The sequence below is a fragment of the Gigantopelta aegis genome, chromosome 10 (genome assembly GCF_016097555.1).
Source record: "Gigantopelta aegis isolate Gae_Host chromosome 10, Gae_host_genome, whole genome shotgun sequence".
NCBI classification, from domain to species: domain Eukaryota; kingdom Metazoa; phylum Mollusca; class Gastropoda; order Neomphalida; family Peltospiridae; genus Gigantopelta; species Gigantopelta aegis.
The window spans coordinates 20,155,332-20,176,836 of NC_054708.1; the positions used below are offsets into that span (position 1 = coordinate 20,155,332).

At 35.1% G+C, this 21,505-nt stretch overlaps 1 protein-coding gene across 1 annotated transcript in view; it reads left to right on the forward strand.

Annotated features, from left to right (window-relative positions):
* LOC121383258 (DNA (cytosine-5)-methyltransferase PliMCI-like) overlaps nt 1-21,505 on the forward strand; it is a 50,668-nt gene that overhangs the window by 13,145 nt on the left and 16,018 nt on the right. The window contains exons 10-19 of the mRNA XM_041513163.1: nt 1,220-1,298; nt 1,694-1,744; nt 6,955-7,038; nt 8,931-9,055; nt 10,351-10,456; nt 11,390-11,499; nt 14,046-14,157; nt 15,005-15,193; nt 19,550-19,731; nt 20,650-20,723. Coding sequence (XP_041369097.1) covers nt 1,220-1,298; nt 1,694-1,744; nt 6,955-7,038; nt 8,931-9,055; nt 10,351-10,456; nt 11,390-11,499; nt 14,046-14,157; nt 15,005-15,193; nt 19,550-19,731; nt 20,650-20,723 — 1,112 coding nt within the window. The remainder of the gene's footprint in view (nt 1-1,219; nt 1,299-1,693; nt 1,745-6,954; nt 7,039-8,930; nt 9,056-10,350; nt 10,457-11,389; nt 11,500-14,045; nt 14,158-15,004; nt 15,194-19,549; nt 19,732-20,649; nt 20,724-21,505) is intronic.

Consider the following 21,505-nt stretch of genomic DNA (forward strand, 5'->3'; position numbering starts at 1 on the left):
TTTCCTTGCAGTCTTGTTATAATTTTCAGACAAATGATGTGAAGTTCTCCCACAGATTAAAGAATATCGACCCCCAGTTTTACGAATGTAAATTACATTCTCTAATATACCCATTACATGAATCAGTAAAAAGACATTAAAAGTTGCAGTTAAAATCTTTTCACTGTATTCCTATAACAGAGGGCGGGACGTAGCCCAGTGGTACAGCGCTCGCTCGATGTGCGGTTGGTCTGGAATTGGTAGGCCCATTGGGCTATTTCTCGTTTCAGCCAATGCACCACGACTGGTATATCAACGGCTGTGGTATATACTACCCTGTCTGTGGGATGGTGCATATGAAAGATCCCTTGCTGCTAATTGAAAAGAGTAGCCCATGATGTGGCGACAGCAAGTTTCCTCTCTCAATATGTGTGATGCCATACAACTATAAATAAAATGTGTTCGAGTGCATCGTTAAAAAAACATTTCTTTCTTTCTTCGCTATAACAGAATCGAATATGTCATGGTATTAATACAAGGAAAGAAAAATGTTCACTTATTTTCCATGTCTATGGAAACTAAAAAAACATATTTACGTTTTAAAATCACCACATTAGTGGTGGTGTTTTTATTATATAAAATTTGGTATTTATTGTAATATATACTCTTTAAAAAAAATAGGGGAACCTGAAATATTAATGTTAATATCAACTATTAGACAGAACATACATTTTGACCACAGACATCTTAGTATAGAACGTTCAGGTCTATTTATCAACACACCGAAACACATTCCATAGTTTGCACGTGCATCACGCAGTTGCCCCGTACATGTACATAGGGTGTCATTCTCGATTTTGACTTTTCCAGGAAGGTCGATTAATCACTGTGGAACATTATTTCTGTCAATCTTTTTCATTCTGTTGATCATACAGTTGTTATTGTTTTGTTTTAAGTCATTTTTATTGTTTGAATTTGAGATTTACTGATAAAAAAACGTCAACTTTCAAATTTCACTTCTGACCCCAGTCGTCCTTCAAGATCTTTAGTGGTCATAAAACCTGCTGTAATACTAAACTACCGGTTGTAATGTTTGCCCAATTAATTCACTATTATCAAATAACCATTCCCCACAGCTAATATACTTTACAATTTTGACAATTGTAAATTCTTATTCGAGTTTCCCTACTTTTTTTGAAGAGTATATATAAAATGACACTAACAGAGTTTCTCCAACTAGATGTCCAAATATGGCAGTACGAGAGGCTGAAGAAGATGATGCGCTTGACGATGATGTTGACGTAGATGCTGAGGATAAGGTATGAATAGCAAGTGAGCTCTATATGGTCATGGCAAATATAGAATGTGTCACTATGTATAATGAATTTTGTCCAAATTTGATGGCAGCCAATTTGCATAATGATAGTCTTAGATAATTCAGTAGATCTGCGATAAATATATGGGAGAAAGGTTATGAATCTTATGATCATATTGTATTTTTTAACAGGAATAACGTCAGTTATTTGGTACAGAACATAAAAGGAAATAAATTGGCACTTCAATGTCGAAGGTCAGTTCCAGGAAAAGAAATATAAAGTTCAACCTCCAGAGCATTTTATCATCAGTAAAAAGATTATTTGATTAACATTTAAGTTGTCAATAAAATTTATTTATGTCGGTATTAATATGATACCTCCATTGTTAATTTTAACAGGAATCACCACCGACTCCATCTAAGAAACACAGGACTGTCGTCAGTATAAAGGTAATAACTTGTTTATTATTTACTGTTGGTCGTTATGTAGCAACTAGGGTAAAAAATCTCATCCCCATAATTCTATCGTAAATGTGATTGAAGTACACACAGGGTGCAATTTGTTTTAAAAATTTTGATTAGCAGTTTTTCCTACTGGATGGAGAATTGATTAGCAACTATTGGAATTTGATTAGCACTTTAATAAAATGAGTAAACATGAATAAAACACATTCTTTTCAATAAAATTGCATATTTCTTATACACGTATCTGTATTGTGGGCTGCTTACCCCAAAATAAAACAAGTACAGAACAGTACATGTGAAGGGTCATCACTGTCACTTGTTTACAAGGCCGTATCCTCCGGAGGTCAAGGGGGGCAGTTGCCTCCTCTCCCCCCCCCCCCCCCCCCCCCCCCCCTTCCACACACCCAGAGAATCTCACTTTGTTGTTTTTTGGCTATATAGAAAATAGCATAGAAATGTCAGGGTTTAATTTTTATAGTACACAGGCTGCAAAATTACCGGGTTCACATCGCAAAAAGCGATGCAAAATCTTGCAATCGCGATGCAATATTGTAACAATGACTAGCAGTTTGCGATGCATGTTTTTTGTAACCAAATTGATCTTTGAATTGAGATCGCGGGAGAAGAACGCACTTAGGGGTGTTGATTTTCCGTGATCGCAGCTAAGGTACATGTAACTGATTCGCCAATGATAAACATTTTTAAAATTTTTCTCAGTGTACAACCTTCTCGCGTGTGTTAGTATTTCAAATAGAAAATACTGTCGGAATACGCAGAGGATGTTTGACGTTTTAACAAGAACAGTGAGTAACGTACTATTATCCTGTTCAATTATTTAGACCCAAAGTTTTTTGCAAATGTTATGTTTATTTCCTATTCGATATTTGTTTTCTTTGCATTTACATGAAAACAAACCCAAACCCCGACAGGTTTTATATACAAATCATCATATAAAATGCACGAAGTTGACTTAATTCCACTTTATAAAAATCTCTGTGTCTTTTGAATGCACGTTATTTCTGCTATAAATAACTAAGGTCATTTGCATATCAAAAGCATCATTCTATAGTGCGTTTCAAACTAATGTTCGGTTCTATCGTCCTATCCGCACAAATCGTAGTATGACCTATATTTAAGAAAATATCTGTAAACATGAAGCAGGCGCGGATTCAGGTGGGGAGTTCAAGTGACAAAACCTCAGTTTGAAAAAAAAATATGTATCAAATATTATAATTATATTGTGGAATACACAAGCGCGCGCTGAAGGGAGAGACAGACACAGAGAGAGAGAGCGAGAGAGACGTCATTTATGTAACGACACACTCAACATATTTTAATCTATGGTTATATGGTTATAGGGAGAGAGAGAGAGAAGAATATGGTATGCATGCGATTGGTGGAGGTGTGACCCTCTGCACAACCCCAACCCCACTTAAGGCTTCTTTTGTATATGGAGCGGGACGTAGCTCGGAGGTAAAACGTTCGCTCATGGTAGGTCGACAGATCGATCCCACATGGTGGACCCATTGGGTTGTGTCTAGTTCCAGCCTGTGCACCATGTATAAAGGCTGTGGTATGTGCTATCCTGTCTATGGGATGGTGCATATAAAACGTCCCTTGTTGCTTATCAAAATTGCTTATCGGAAACAGTGGCCCATGTGGCGGTAGCGAGTTTCTTTCTCACTGTCATAATGCTCCTTAACCGTTTTGTCTGATGCCACATAAACGTATATCAAATGCGTTGAGTGTGTCGTTAAATAAACATTTCTCTCGTATGTATGTGTAGTCTATATGCATTTCTAGTCGATTAGTTTATAGGTTGTTAGGTTGTTTGATAGTGAATGATATGGAAATAAATTGTTTTTGGTGTTAAAGAGTTCATGCATACATTAAAGTAATACTCCTGATGGGTATGGAGAAATAACTTAATCAATCGACGAACTCATTTCTTCATCACTATCTTCGTTAAGGGGGACTATCACAGGGGGTATTTTATCTCGGGCTTCAATCGCACTTTGGATCAGACATACAAATCAACTCAGGAAAGACTGAAAAATCACTTTGAACAAGTTAGATGACCAAGCTGCTTAGCATAACCATTGACAAATATTATTCAGAAATATGTTGTACTATAAAAATTAAACCCTGACATTTCTATGATATTTTCCATATAGCCAAAAACCCAAAGTGAGATTCTCTGGGTGTGTGGAGGGGGAGGGTGGGGGGGGAGGCAACTGCCCCCCTTGACCTCCGGAGGATACGGCCTTGTAAACAAGTGACAGTGATGACCCTTCACATGTACTGTTCTGTACTTGTTTTATTTTGGGGTAAGCAGCCCACAATACAGATACGTGTATAAGAAATATGCAATTTTATTGAAAAGAATGTGTTTTATTCATGTTTACTCATTTTATTAAAGTGCTAATCAAATTCCAATAGTTGCTAATCAATTCTCCATCCAGTAGGAAAAACTGCTAATCAAAATTTTAAAAACAAATTGCACCCTGGTACAACATATTTCTGAATAATATTTGTCAATGGTTATGCTAAGCAGCTTGGTCATCTAACTTGTTCAAAGTGATTTTTTAGTCTTTCCTGAGTTGATTTGTATGTCTGATCCAAAGTGCAATTGAAGCCCGAGAAAAATTCCTCATTTGGCTGATCATTCCAACGTATTCGGTGTTAATTTTTGTTATGAAAATTGACAATTCTTAAACGATATATATACGTATTTTACCGGAACATTATTTGCCGAGGCAATTCGAAATTAAAAATGCCAAGCTATTAATTAGTCGATAATACCGTATGTATACGCAAACATTTTCGCGGCTAAAATAATTCGCGATCAAGCTTTCGTATTACATTTTTACGATAGTTTTTGCCAATAATAAAATAAAAACGACCAATATCAACTGAACTCCTTTCAATGACGATATAATTATACTCGAGACATTCTTGTCATGCGGTCCGTGTGCCGTTAGTCTTGTCCGCATGTATGTCTCATAATACATGATGCAGAAAACTTGAAAAATCACAAACTAGACCAAATACTATTTATTAGTAGTATTCATAGGTTGCATTTAGGTTTACAAATAACGAAAGCCACAAGTATGTATCGAATATAAGAATAATCAGTGTAAAAACAACAAACGAGATATCAGATGTGAGTTCAGCCAGCCGTTTGTCGCTAATGTTTGCTAGACTGTTTTTTACGAACAAGTTAAACCGAACGACCACTCCGACAACCGGTCAAAATAATTATCAGACATTACGACTACTGGCTATCGCTGAACGCAGATCATACATAGCACCGAGTGTCATTTGTAGTATAAAACCACGTGGCAGGTCATTTGACGATAAAAATAAATTGCATGCGATGCGCTATGTGTTTTGTATCTATAGGCATTATTCAAAGCTAAATCGGAAATAAGTTAACGCGTAATTAAATTCGTGGAGCTATCAGCATGTTCGCAATTTTCGAGGTATATTTAATTTGTGAACATAATATATTTGCATGCACGGTAGGCTACAAGTTCAGTGTACACGGTCATAGCTGTTTGCAAATTAGGTTACCACGATGACGTAGCAACTAGTACGTTACGTCACTGTTCTTCTTAAAACTTCAAACATCCTCCGCGTATTCCGACAGTATTTTCTATTTGAAATACTAACACACTCGAGAAGGTTGTACACTGAGATAAATTTTATAAAAGTTTATCATTGACGAATCAGTTACATGTACCTTGGCTGCGATCACGGAAAATCGACACCCCTAAGTGTGTTCTTCTCACGCGATCTCAATTCAAAGATCGATTTGGTTACAAAAAACATGCATCGCAAACTGCTAGTCATTGTTACAATATTGCATCGCGATCGCAAGATTTTGCATCGCTTTTTGCGATGCGAACCCGGTCATTTTGCTGCCTGACGCAAATGGTGCCTGAGAAGTACCAAAAATGGTAGAAAACAGCTTTTTTGAATGCCAAATATTGAACACTCCACATTTTGTTACAAATATGTATAGGAATTATACATTTAATTACATTATGTATAACATTTACGGTTTTGTGTTAATATATCCATACGGCAAGTTATAGCTATTGAATTGTACTTTAAGGATTTATAAATGGAAAAACTAAATAACTATAATTATATAATTACAAACTTTCCACCATTATACAATTTATTCTGCTCTGATTGGACGACGTCACTAAAAACTGAATGTTATCCTGCGATAAACCTCAGAAGATGACGTCATTATGTCAAATGGGACGTCATTAAGTAAAACAGGTCATGGAAAGGACCCTAACCCTGATTTTTGTGTTTTTAACTAAATAGAAGTGTTCTTTGTAATTATAAAAATTGTTTGTCATTTTTTGTGAATTTATCAATGTATAGCCGTCTCAAATTTAGTATAAAAGCGCTTTGCTACGATGCACAATTTTATACAATTTGTGTCTGTTATACAAAGATAAATTCACAAAAAAATGACAAAAAATTGTTATATAACACACAGTATAAAACACTGCAGGCATTCTTTCAGCTGAGTGGAGTAATGCCATGGTATAAAAATAAAACAATGGATTTTATATTAATTATTCTAAAATTATTTCTTTCACTCGTCCTTTTGTATTTCTCATTCCAGCCAGTGCTGTCACAACTGGTGTAACAAAGGCCGTGGTATGTACTATCCTGTCTGTGGGATGGTGCATATAAAAGATCCCTTGCTGTTAATCAAAAAGAGTAGCCCATGAAGTGGTGACAGTGGGTTTCCTCTCTCTATATCTGTATGGTCCCTAACCATATGTCTGACGCCATATAACTGTAAATAAAATGTGCTTAGTGTGTCATTAAATAAAACATTTCCTTCCTTCGTCGTTTTGTAGATGTTTTTTTCTGACACTAGTTTTAAGAAAATAGAACCTTGAAGCTCACTAAAGCTTACTCCATGTATTGATTTTCTTGAGGCTTGTCAAAAAAACAAAATAAACATTTACAAAAGGACAAGTGTCAGAAACTATTATTGCTGTTTGTTGAACATGCAATCTAATCACCACTTTTCTTTTTGCTCTACTTTTTCTTGTTTTACTTAGTACAACAACTTCCCAGCTACCAACCCGCCCCCTCCCCCACCATCCCTATTATTTTGTTTCTAAGTTACCAGGAATCTACAGTTTCTTTTTGTTTACTTCTAGAATAAAATAAAATGGAATGGAGCACCACTTAAGGAAACGGCTACAAGAACATTCTACGGGGCTGTGAATATCAACAATGAAATTGTAAGTAGCCAAATGAACAACCACACATGTGACGAAATCCACTTGATCTTAAGTAGTGATGAGGAAGAAACGTTAACATTGAAAACAAACTGACGGTATTTCAAATACAAACAACAACTTTGAAATCATGCTAAGATTCTGAAGTCAGAATTACAACATCTTTTTATTCTACTGATCAATTGCTACAACATGTCATTTTTTTGTCTCGCCTTTACAGAGTAAAAAGGCGAGGTATAGGTTTTACTTTTCCAATGGCAACAACGGCAGTGGTGTCAACTTTTATTTTAAAGTTTCGTGTTTAGATCAGTTTCTCACAAGTTATAAGCCCTAGGGCAATAAAACTTGGTTTGTAGTTGCACCAATGTATATTCATCACAGTATACCGAAACATAGTAGGTGAGATGATTAATTCTGCAGAATTATTGTTTTTAATTTGACTACTCGACTTTTGTTCAACTGAGATGTTAATTAAATCCAGTATTTTTGGTTTATGTGTCAGTGTAGCTGCAGTGATGAGCACATTGAATACATGTAGCCAAAGACATAAGCATTAAATTACAGGCTCATTAGTAACAGTGATTGAACCATGCACATATGTACTTAGTTGTAAAGTATATATTATTTATGCAAAATGGTATTTCTTCTGAACCCCCCAAAGATACCTCTTGTTTTCACAAATTTTCTCTTGTGTAATATGTTCAGTTATGTATCACTTAAAATTGTGTAAAATCAAACTCTTTGGTTATTTGTGTTAACGTTTTAATTATTATACTTCATACAATGTATTGAGATTAAAAACTTTTAAAAATATTTCAAATTGTTTATACAGACCTGTGTAAAACGGAAGAAAGAAAGAAATTGTAAATTTATTTGTATTTAATTAATATATCTGTGGAGCTAATTGTTTTTAAATAAACAATTCTGAATCAAGCAGTGTTTTGTTCTGTTTAGTTTGTTCTGTTTCAAAATAAAAGAGAACAATATAATAGAGTTATATAATGTGTAAATGACAATTTACTTCTGATGCAAACATTTATTGGACTTTGTTGGGTATACCGGCCTCGGTGGCGTCGTGGCAGGCCATCGGTCTACAGGCTGGTAGGTACTGGGTTCGGATCCCAGTCAAGGCATGGGATTTTTAATCGAGATACCGACTCCAAACCCTGAGTGAGTGCTCCGCAAGGCTCAATGGGTAGGTGTAAACCACTTGCACCGACCAGTGATCCATAACTGGTTCAACAACGGCCATGGTTTGTGCTATCCTGCCTGTGGGAAGTGCAAATAAAAGATCCCTTGCTGCCTGTCGTAAAAAGAGTAGCCTATGTGGCAACAGCGGGTTTCCTAAAAAAAAACAGTGTCAGAATGACCATATGTTTGACGTCCAATAGCCGATGATAAGATAAAAAATCAATGTGCTCTAGCGGCGTCGTTAAATAAAACAAACTTTACTTTTTTTTGTTGGGTATGTACACTTGTACTTATGCAATTTATGGTTTTATTTGCTTACTTATGATTGAATAATTGAAAGTGACATTTTAATATTGATGTTTTTTTAATAAAAGTCATAGTTATATTATTAATGTTTGCATAGATATAAATCCACGATTTGCAATTGAAAAAGAATGTCATTGTTAATCTAAATTACTGTGTATACATTAATATTTCCATTAATAAATTTATAATAACAAAATATAAGTTTTTTTGTTTTTTGTTTTATTCCGTGCTTTTAAAATCATAATGAAAAAACTGGAAACATAATTTAGATAAACTTAAATAATTTTATCCACTATTTGGTTAAATGTTGGAAAAGACCTAGTTACTTCATTAAAAATTTGTTTTTAATAAATAAAAGTGTAAACTGAATGTCTGATATATGTTTGTAATATTTGTAGATTGAAGTAGGAGACTTTGTGTCTGTGAAGCCAGAAGATTCTACATGCCCACTGTACGTGGCCAAGGTCTGCTACATGTGGCAAAACGCAGATGGACGGAAGAAATACCATGCACACTGGTTCAGGTAAGGTGGTGCCAATAGCTGAATAACTCATTTAATCTTAGCACAAAGTCAGTGACATCAGGCTTTCATAGGCCCAAATACTCCTTTAAATTTTGTTTATATCATTAGGGCCTCGTACAAAATTCAAAGATTACCTTTAAAAAAGAAAAAGACTTCCAGAGAATAATTAATTATTCTTTTGGTTTGTTAATAATAAACTTAATTAATATGGTGTATGTGTAATTGCTCTTTTGGTTTGTCATTTAATAGTGTATGTGTGTGTATATGATACAGGGAAAAAATATAAGGCCTAAAAGAATGGGTTTACTGACCTACCCTAATTTAATGCTGCGACCTTGACAAAAAAAAACAATGGAGAAAAGTGAGCAGTCTTGACATTGGCGGCAAACAAAAAGAAAAAAAAAGGGAAATTTAATTTTTATTCCCATTGTCATATTCGAAACAAATAGGTTGGTGGGCCTGCAATCCAACAAATAAAAGTGGAATTACCTAATGATATTTAAAAAAAAGAGTAAAATCTAACATATCTATCCTATTGTTTTCAAGGATGAAACTGAAAACACATATTTGTATTTAGGTCTAATTGGTTTTAATAAATCTTATTTTATAAGTAATGTGTATATGAAACATGCACCCTGCCTCAGTCCGTCATATAACCAATAGTGGAATAGCCGTAGTTATTGTTTGATGTAAAACTGCAGTTCATCAAAATAAATATTATTAATATTATTACCCCAGTGGTCACTCATAACGGGGAAAATATTTTCCATATTTTCTCAGTGAGAAGTATTCTGCATTGGTCTAACGAACAGTACTAAATATGATGTCATCACGATTTGGCAAACACACACAATGACGTCATGAAATTTAAAGAGTTTATGTTTATGACTCTCTGTTTTTGGTGTTAAATTCATAACAAAATGTCATTTTAATGCAATTCCTTATAGATTTTGCAACAGAATAAACAGAACTTTTGTTTTGAAAAATTATCTTTGAACATAATTAAATTACAAAGTTATAGCAATTCTCAGAACAGTACGTAAAGTGGTTTTCATCGTTTCTATACAGATTGGCCTTCGTGCATGTGCGTCGAAAATAAAGGCTTTTAAAGAAAAAATAGCTGAGGTAATAAATAGAATAACAAACTTGGTACCAGTTATTATCAACTTTATGTCCCTCATGAAATAATTTTCATTTGTCACTCGCTAAAGCTCGTGACAATTGAAAATTATTTCACTCGGGATATAAATTTGGTAATAACTGGTAGCTTGTTTATTATCCTCTATTTATTTCAGTCGTGGTAGTGAGACTGTCCTTGGAGAGGCTGCTGACCCGCTTGAGTTATTCATGGTGGATGAATGCGATGACACAGACTTTGAAGGAGTTATTCAGAAAGTGAAGGTAACTCCCAACTTGTATAATATTACATAGTTTAAAAAAAAATGAAAGGATTTTTTTTTAACAACACCTTTTAAATTATATCTTTTATGTGTATAATATATGACATTTGCAACTCTTGGTCAGTAGAGAACAATCTGCTGCCTTCCCATAAGTTATTCTTTATGTTTAGCAGCAAGTGATCGTTTATATATGTAGTTGACACACAACTCTTGATGAGTCTATCCACCATCATTCCAGTAGTAAAGTAAAGTTTGTTTTATTTAACGACACCACTAGAGCACATTGATTTTTTTATCTTATCATCGGCTATTGGACGTCAAACATATGGTCATTCTGACACTTTTTAGAGGAAACCCGCTGTCACCACATAGGCTACTCTTTTACGACAGGCAGCAAGGGATCTTTTATTTGCGCTTCCCACAGGCAGGACAGCACAAACCATGGCCTTTGTTGAACCAGTTATGGATCACTGGTCGGTGCAAGTGGTTTACACCTACCCATTGAGTCTTGTGGAGCACTCACTCAGGGTTTGGAGTCGGTATCTGGATTAAAAATCCCATGCCTCGACTGGGATCCGAACCCAGTACCTAGCAGCCTGTAGACCGATGGCTAACCACGACGCCACCGAGGCCGGTCATTCCAATAGATCATCATACCTCTAGTGAGCCACATTCCACCTTCTATTTCCCAGCAATAAAAATCTTGTCTATTATTATGATTGTAGTATTTGAGACTTGTTGACTACCTCATACAAATGTACGTATAAATTTTATAGATCTTAAAATTCTAAAAACATTTATTCACTGAACCCATTTATACTTGTATCTGTCGTAGCCACATGGAGAAAGTGACAGATGTCTTACAAAATAAATTGCACAGGGATGTTTTTTAGTTCTTTAATTAATTTGATTTCTTTAATTATATTGATTTCAGGTGATTTTGAAAGAGACTCCTGCTGATTGGTATGAACGTGGAGGTGTGGACCTGCATAATGACACTGTGGTTAAAGAGGATGACGGGAAGACATATTTCTATCAGAAATGGTATGTCCCATATTGTCGTATTTCTATCAGAAATGGTATGTCCCATATTGTATTTCTATCAGAAATGGTATGTCCCATATTGTCATATTTCTATCAGAAATGGTATGTCCCATATTGTGTTATTTCTAGTAGAAATGGTATGTCCCATATTGTCATATTTGTATTGGAAATGGTATGTCCCATATTGTGGTATTTTTATTAGAAATGGTGTGTCCCATATTGTTGTATTTCTACCAAAAATGGTATGTCTCATATTGTCATTTGATTCAAACATGGTATGTCCCATATTGTCATATTTCTATCAGAAATGGTATATCCCATATTGTCATATTTCTAGTCGAAATGGTATGTCCCATATTTTTGTATTTCTATCAGAAATGGTATGTCCCATATTGTCGTATTTCTAGTAGAAATTTGTGTCTCATTTCTATCAGAAATGGTATGTCCCATATTTCTGTCAGAAATGGTATGTCCCATATTGTGTTATAGCCATGATCAGTCTATCAGAAATGGTATGTCCCATATTTCTGTCAGAAATGGTATGTCCCATATTGTGTTACAGCTGTGAACAGTTGTGTTCCTGTTTTAATATGATCTGTTTTCTTGTGTATCCCTTGGCACCTACCTCAGTAATAGAGCACCTGCCTGAAGGTTGAACCCCCTTGGTGGACCTTCTCTGACTGGGCTTCTTTCCCACCTAACCAGTTCCCCATGATTGTTATATCAACAGCCATGGTATGTGTTGTCCTGCTAGTAGGAACATGCATATAAAAACATTCCTTTCTGCTACTGGAAAAAATGGGGTTGGTTTACTCTTAAAGGGACACACCCTAGTTACGTTTATTTGTTAACCATTACGGCGTTGTTTTTCGCTATTAAACCCCATTTTTCACAAATAAAATTGCACTTTACTTACATTTTATTATTTAGAATACACATTTCCATTCACCTGAAGTGCATTTTGGTAATCCTGATGTTTGTAAAACCTGGAAATGCATTTTTTCACAAAATGTGTTGTCGAGAAAAAAACGTTAAGCAAGCGAGGTCCAATCTATTTTTAATGTCACAGACGTTGGTATATCACGTGACCGTTATCATTTTGGTTCGGTTTGTTTTCTCGTGCACGATTCGCGCAATCAACATCCGATTTGTTGTTGTTCATTTGTGAGATTTTTCTTCACAGTTCGTGAACATTTTCAGTAACAATAAAGTTCAGACAAGTAAGTGTCTCAATACAAAACGTTACAAACCCTTAAAACAAATAATTTTGCTAAGTCTTATGATATCTGGAGAGGGGATACAACCAGGACAGAACAGTTGGAACATGTCCAGGAGAGGTGAAACGAACGCACCCCAAGTCTGTGAAATTTGTCGTGACATAGGCATTGTTGTGCTTCTACCGGTGACATCAGAATACTAACTTTCAAAATTATTTCAAGCAATTGGGACATGGGGATTCCCATGGTATTTATCGATATAAAACCTGCTTTTTCACTCCATTTGATAAAAACGTGATCTAAGTGTGTTACAGGTTTGTAGATTAACCAAATTATAATTTATTTTCGCTGGATGGAACTAGGGTGTGTGGCTTTAAGACTATATGTCAGAATTGCCAAATGTTTGACAACCAACAGCTAATGATTAGTAAATCAATGTGCTCTAGAGGTGTTGTTAAGTAAAACAGTCGTTTCCATTGAATGCGGTTCATCTTGGGTTACTGAACATCTTGTATTTAGTTGTTAAAGCTGTAGTCTCTTTATTATGCTATTTTAAAACATTAGGAGTGCTTGATTGGGCAGTCTGAATTCATTAAGAATTATTCTTAAAATTCAAACATAATTAGAACAAAAGCCCGGTGAAAATATATCCACAATTTTTAAAGCATTGCACAAATTGCAGGACTGGGTACATTTGCATACTCTAACATCCATTATCTTTAATTCTGCTCACAACTCCTCCAGGTACAAGAAATGGCGGAATCCAGTCTGATCTGAATTCTGCACGGCTCGTTTGGGATCCTGATTGTTTGTTTTTTGGTTGGTGTATTTAAAAAATAAATATGATGAACATGGGTTTCTTTTTTTCTTTTTTTAATTTCTAATTAATGGTCTTATGTTGTAGGTATGATCTTTGGTACTTTGTAGGTACTTTGTTGATATATTGTTTTAAAGTTCTAATGGTCTTATGTTGTAGGTATGATCTTTGGTACTTTGTAGGTACTTTGTTGATATATTGTTTTAAAGTTCTAATGGTCTTATGTTGTAGGTATGATCTTTGGTACTTTGTAGGTACTTGGTTGATATATTGTTTTAAATGGTCTTATGTTGTAGGTATGATCTTTGGTACTTTGTAGGTACTTTGTTGATATATTGTTTTAAAGTTCTAATGGTCTTATGTTGTAGGTATGATCTTTGGTACTTTGTAGGTACTTTGTTGATATATTGTTTTAAAGTTCTAATGGTCTTATGTTGTAGGTATGATCTTTGGTACTTTTTGGGAACTTTGTTGATATATTGTTTTAAAGTTCTAATGGTCTTATGTTGTAGGTATGATCCTATTTTGGGTCGGTATGAAGATGTGCCGGAAGATATTGTTCCTGAAGAAAACGTGGAGCACAAATATTGTCTCAGTTGTCACAGACTTGAAGTCATTAGAAAGGTACGTTAGGGAAAACAGACATTAAATTTTGTTTTAATAGGAAAGGAAGGAAGGAAATATTTTATTTAACGACGCACTCAATACATTTTATTTATGGTTATATGGCGTCAGACATATGGTTAAGAACCAAACAGATATTGAGAGAGGAAACCCACTGTCGCCACTTCATAGGCTACTCTTTCCGATTAACAGCAACAGATCTTTTATATGCACCATCCCACAGACAGGATAGCACATACCACGGCCTTTGTTACACCAATTGTGGAGCATTGGCTGGAACGAGAAATAACCCATGGTACCGCTGACGGGGATCGATCCTAGACTGACTGCGCATCAAGCTAACACTTTACCATTTTTTCATTTATCTCCAATGCTCACAAACTATAAATCTAGATTAATACAATGTTCGAGAATTTTATATAACAGTTTTTAATAAAATTAATTAAACATTTTATATAATTAATTTTAAAAATTTTCTAGAATGCATTCAGATGTTAGTTGAAATTCTTGGGTTTTTTAACTTCAATTGGCCAAGTTACATTATTGTAGTTCTTGCATATTTTATTGACATTGTGCAACATAGTTCGTAAATATACATATGGCCCATATTTCTTTAATCACTGTTTACACCGATTTATAATCTGATTTTCAAATATCCTCAACTAAGTGAAACAATATTTGAACAACTATGCCAGTGATTTACAATTTTAAAAGCTTAAAAATAATGGTGCACTTGAAACAGTGGCTGAAAACATTCAATGGTTATTTTAATGTCTTAGTGACTAACAGGATTAAATTGTTCTTTGTTCCGGAAAATAAAATGAATTTTGAATGTAATTTATTGCAGAGAGACACAATCGCAGTTGGTGATGAGATTGACCAGTCCAGCAATGACACAAAGACTTACTACATCAGTGTACGCAAAAATGGTGAAGAGTATAAGATTGGGGAGTGTTGCTACATTCTACCAGAGGCATTTGACTTTGCCATCAAGCATGCTGCTGCCACAAACAAGAAGAATAAAAATGATTCAAAGGTAACAGATACGTCTCTGCAGGTCTGAACTTAATGACGGCACAGACAGCAATTGCTGTAATTGCAATATGAATTGCAATCGGTCAGGGGCTTCAACAGTAGCAGGTTTTTCCCAATCAGAGTATGTGACAAATATTTTGAAAAGTCACTAGGCTAGTGGGTTTGTCAAAGCCACTAGCCCACCAAGATAAAGCACTAGCCCAAATTCCTGATAAATTATAACTGGATTTTTATATAATTTTTGTAACATTACACATTTACGAGTATAACAGTAAAATAATACAAACTCTTAAATCATGTTGTAACTTTCAGTTTTTTGTCGTGTCGTACGTTTGGTCTTTTGTCAAGTGTGATTCATCGTCATTGTCCCATTTTCGCTTTTGCCCTCTCCCTCCCCCCCCCGGGAAAAATAATTGAGCAAACTCATGGTTGGTATCTAAACCCACTATCAAACTAATTAAATTTAAATGAGGGTACGACAGTGTGACACACGGTAATAGATGGTTCAGTGTATTTGGTAGTTGGTTATATATTTAGGTCCTACTATTTATGTCGCCAGGAACGGTGATGCCAAATACAGGGCATTATCCCGTGTCAGACCGATATCAAAAGAATATAACGATGACATCTAATCCGTTGTTAATTGATGAACAAAAAAGGTATTATTTTGTATCGGCAGTTGTGACGTATTATCCAAACCGCTACACGTAATAGGCCAAGCCGAGTCATTGCATATGCGGTTACCATTAAAGTGAATTGTTTTCCTAATTGCTGATAACCACATGTTAGCGAAGTGTTAAATTAGAAAACAATAGGTAAATAAAACAAACACTGAAATTCAAAGCATGGCTGGGGTTTACTTGATTGAGATTAACCTGTCATCGTGATTGGTGATTTCCAAGTTCTTAGCCTAAAACATATGTGTGAGATTAACTACCACGTGACGTGTCCAGCCAATCAAAACACGCATGTCATTAGACTTATTTCCTGTGCCAGAAACTTCAAAGGGAAAAGTAAACAATTCATGCTGTAACTGTGACGATGTAGAGATAGCATGTTACTGCATTTTGCAGACCTAGCTCAAGTAGATTATTATTATATACTGATAGCGTTGTTGATATTATTCGATGACAAACATCACAATCAAATTTATTAAACGAAATTCAGCCGAGAGAAAAAGAAAAAACCCACCATCGAGCGATAACGAGAGGAGGGGGGAAACCCGCAGGGCTAGTGGTTTTGCGTTTCTCACTAGCCCGAACTTAAAACCACTAGCCACGGGCATCGGGCTAGCGGATTTGTCGAACTCTGCCAATGGATTGCTGTCAGTTGAAGGGACTGTTTCTTGATTTTTATATTTGTTGCCAAAGGAATAAGGAAGGAAATGTTTTATTTAACGATGCCCCCAACACATTTTATTTACGGTTATATGGTGTCAGACATATGGTTAAGGACCACACAGATATTGAAAGACGAAACCCACTGTCGCCGCTTCATGGGCTACTCTTTTCGATTAGCAGCAAGGGATCTTTTATATGCATTATCCCACAGACAGGGTAGTACATATCACAGCCTTTTGATATGCCAGTCGTAGTGCACTGGCTGGAACGAGAAATAGCCCATTGGGCCCATCGATGGGTATTGATCCTAGACCGACCACGCATCGAGCGAGCGCTTTACCACTGGGCTACATCCCGCCCCTTGTTACCAAAGTCTCTGGTTTAAAATTGCCGTAGGTAACAAATTCTTAAGTTCGAACCCTGCGTCTATATATGTCTTCATGGACAGTTTTGCCACATTTTAAGAAATGAACATTACTTGGACAGCAAAAATAAACATTGATTCAAACCCAAGGATGTAGGCTTGGGGATGGTGGGTTGGGTTCGAACTGACGCTAAAACAATTTTTACAGTGAAATCTTAGATTATTCATATAGGTTACCAGTGATAATGAAGACGAAAAGGTCCAAACTAGACTTCTCCCCTGAATCCCCTTACTATGGTAGTATGGTTCCAGAAACTTGTGATATGTCCATTGTATCACCAAGGCAGTGACTGCCGTTTGACAGCCGCGATCGCGCTCCACGGCTGTATAGCGCCTGTAAAACATATCTCATGGCGTGAAAAAACGCTCCCCTTAACAAATTTGCAAGGTGAAAATTGTATACTGTTAAACTTAAATAACTTTTGAGAAATTAAAACTGAAACCAAAAGTTTTTGTTCAAAAAAAGAAAACAGTGGTGTCTTCCTCAATATAACATGTATCAACTGTTTTTATTGGATGTATGTAAGCGGAAGTCATACTGTCTATCGGAATATTCCAATCATATTCGTAATTAGCCGAGGTGTCTGGAATTATTAGAAATTTGCAGAATGGGCAGGTAAGGTGTGTTAGATTTTGTAGCAATCTGGCAAATTAATTGTAACCAATGTCAAAATAAAACGATATTGCTATGTTTATTTACTTGTTTACTTACTAATAACTCCCTGTTATATTTAATTATTGGTTTTACTTTCAAAATGTTCGCATGTTGTCAGAGGGTGGAAATTAGGTTTTGCTGAATTTGTCGCATACACTGACACGGATTAATTTGTCTGAATGACATGAAGTGAGGAAGATTATTAATTAAATTTAATGACAATTTAAAAACTTCAAAAGAACAATGATTAATAAATAATTATTTGACAGTGGTGGTTATATAGTGATAGTCATAAAGTTAGTCAGTGAGAATGGTTAGTAATTAATTATTAATGAGCAGTTAAAACTTATAAATGACAGTGATTAAATTAATATTTGTTTGATGATCATAAATTTATGGTAAACTTGTTAACAGGACTGAAATGAAAAGTAAGGATGGTTAGTATAATTATAAATGACGGTGAAACATGAACAGATATTAATTTTATTGTTGTATATATTATCAGTTTGGTGACATTTACATTTTAACAATTAACCTTTAGAGTACTGGATTAATTTTGACACAAAACCACGTTGAGTGGGTATAAGTTTATAATTTTTACTTGCATATATTCACTTGAATGTTTTATAAATACATAAAATAAAGTTCATATTTGAATTGTTAAGTATTATTTTAGTGTATTTTCCTCATTTTTATGATATTTTAGATCAGTTAATGTTGATTAAAATTAGGCAAAAAATCTAAAAAGTCGCATTTACTTATGGGCATTTGTGGCCAGCTGTCCAGTATTTATGTCCATTATTCCCAATATCAGTGGCTTTCTGACCAGAATATTTTTTTTAAAATGAACTATGATTCATATCCCAATATTTGGATATTTTTGTTGTTGGTAAAAGGATCAAATTTATTATCAAAATAGCTGTCACAATCAGCTATTTATCCCTGAAAATGACCGTGATGTGCTGCCATTGTTTTCAACCGAAAATACTTGCCGAAAACCACTTTTCAACTAAAAATTCCAAGCTGTTTTCCACAGAAGACAACTCGGCTTCCTGTTAATAAATGGTTTCCGGTGAGTGTCGTGTGCAAAACGGCAGGAAATATTAATTGGGGAATGCACTGTACAGTATGTCGACTGGCGTGACGTCGGGCGAGATATCTCACCTGCAGTAGTCAGAAGGTTAAGTTATGCTAATTTCTAAGGGGAGCAATGACTCGAGCTTTTTTCAGCTCCTGAAGATTTTACAAACAGCAGTCCTTATTAGTCCTTTATTTATTGTTCCATCTGGATGAGACTAGGTTTCATTTCCATCTGTCCGTCCATCTGTCCCACATATAGTTTTAGGGATGGGGTTTTTTTTCTTCAGAATTCCTAAATTGAGATGAAATTTTGTATATAGCTTTATTATGTATTGTTACAGATAAAGTTTAAGTTTCATAGTGATTTACTCAGAGTTATGGCCCTTTGACTTTCGAGATATGGAAATGTTTGGGCCCGGTAAGGAACATGTGTTGCTTTAGTAGTACTCATAATGCTTGTTATTCTCCTTTTTTTTTTAACATTAAAGGTGGATGAAGTTTACCCAGAAGCCTGTGATATGTCTATTGTATCACCAAGTCCTAATGTTATTTCTCTCCTTTATTTATCATATTAAAGGTGGATGAGGAAGTTTACCCAGAAGCCTGTGATATGTCTATTGTATCACTAAGTCCTAATTTATTTCTCTCCTTTTTATTTATCATATTAAAGGTGGATGAGGAAGTTTACCCAGAAACCTGTGATATGTCTATTGTATCACCAAGACCTAATTTTATTTCTCTCCTTTTTATTTATCATATTAAAGGTGGATGAGGAAGTTTACCCAGAAGCCTGTGATATGTCCATTGTATCACCAAGTCCTAATTTTATTTCTCTCCGTTTTATTTATCATATTAAAGGTGGATGAGGAAGTTTACCCCGAAGCCTACAGGAAGTCTGATTACATCAAGGGATCAAATGAAGCGTGTCCTGAACCATTTCGTATCGCTCGCATTAAAGAAATCTATTGTCGAAAGGCTCACTCATCATCCAAGTTTGTCAATCTTTCAGACATCAGACTCAAAGTTAACAAATTCTACAGGTTTGTTTTAACTTATATTCATCCTTATGTATTTTTTATCAGCAATTTTGCATATTCCTCCATATTATTATATTTAGAAAGGTATAATAACAATGCCAGAAGTAACTACTGAACACTCCCCAAAGTGGTCAGACTAAGCCCATAGCTAAAATCTGATGGGGAATGGCAGGTGTGTGGCGCAGATAGCCACAAGAGACAAGCACCTGTCGCGGTTGGAGAGACAAGGACTGGGATGTGGAGGTGGACAGCGAAAGAAGTTGAAAGATAGGAGGAGTTGCCAAATCGGGAAGAAATGAGATGGAATTCAAAGGAGGGAAACGAAAGGGGGCAGTGGGATAAAAAAAATATATATATATATTTAGAAAGGTATTAAAATAAAGTGAAAAAAGTAGGATATTGGAGAGTATTTCAATCTAATTAAAATTAGCTCCACTATTACATGTGGATCTAACAGCAGCCAGTTGGAGCTCATGTCCACCAATCAAAACCTTACTTGCAGAATCATGCCAGTGATTTAAAAATAATTTTGAAACATTCCGAATTATCCTGAGGGTATACGGCATGTTTCTTGTGAATTACGAATGCCTTGATTCTGCAAGTAAGGTTTCGATTGGTGGACATGAGCTCCAACTGGCTGCTGTTAGATCCACATGTAATAGTGGAGCTAATTTTAATGAGATTGAGTTTATTTTAGCTTACTTATAAAATTGCAAGATCCGATTTAACACCATACATACTTGAAAAAAGGTGTTTTACTTGATATATTTTGTAAATGATCTAGGTTTTAGTTTTAATTATTTTTTTGTTAGTCTAAAAATAAGCAGCTTTGGGTTTGTTTTTTGATTCATTCTGTTTGTTGCAGCCAACTGATTCTCTGTTCTGTGTTTTGTCTTGTACGTTTTGATTTCATTTATACAGGCCTGAGAACACACACAAGGGAATTCAGGGTAGCTATTTCTCGGACTTTAACATGCTATATTGGACTGAGGAAGGTTAGTAAAGAAATCATTAAATTTATATGAAATTTAAGCAATTTGAATTAAGAGTTTTGCTTTTCAGGAAAAGTGAGCTACACTGTCATTTTGTTTTTATTGTGTCATTATTGCCAAAGGAAAGTTTTATGTCAATCTTGTTTAATGAGTAGAGTATTCTAAAGTAACTTTCTTGTACAAAATTATTTTATTTTCTTACACACCCATTGGAACATAACAGGGCTCAAAACAGCCTGTGGCCAGGTCGCCAAATGCGACCAATGTCCTGTAAAAGTGACTTAAATATTAAAAAATAATGGCGCCCAAATAATATTATTTGGGCGATCTTCTTTAGAGCTATAACATATGAACGACTATTAATATTTGTATTGCGTATATTTATTCCACATTAAAATCTTGCTCTTGGTTCATGGTTCACTTACCTTAATTTGACAACATCCATTATTATTTTTTGGACTACCATATTTTTGCATAGCCCTGCGTAAGTGTTAACAATTTCAAGGCATATGACTGGCTGCTCCTAGGTGATGACCAGGTGACCAATGTCATACGTCCAATAAAAAACAACGCAATGGAAATCGATTACACTGTGACGTATAGTTAACCTGACAATTATGTGTCTGTGACACGTAAGTCAGCTACAAGTGCAATGGCTGTAAATAACTGAGTTGAAACAGATGTTAAATTTTTTTTAAAACCTTGTTGTTTAAACACGTATCGAACTTGATTTCGCTTGTGAGATACATTTTAAAAGAACTGGTTGTGAATTAAATGGTATCTAA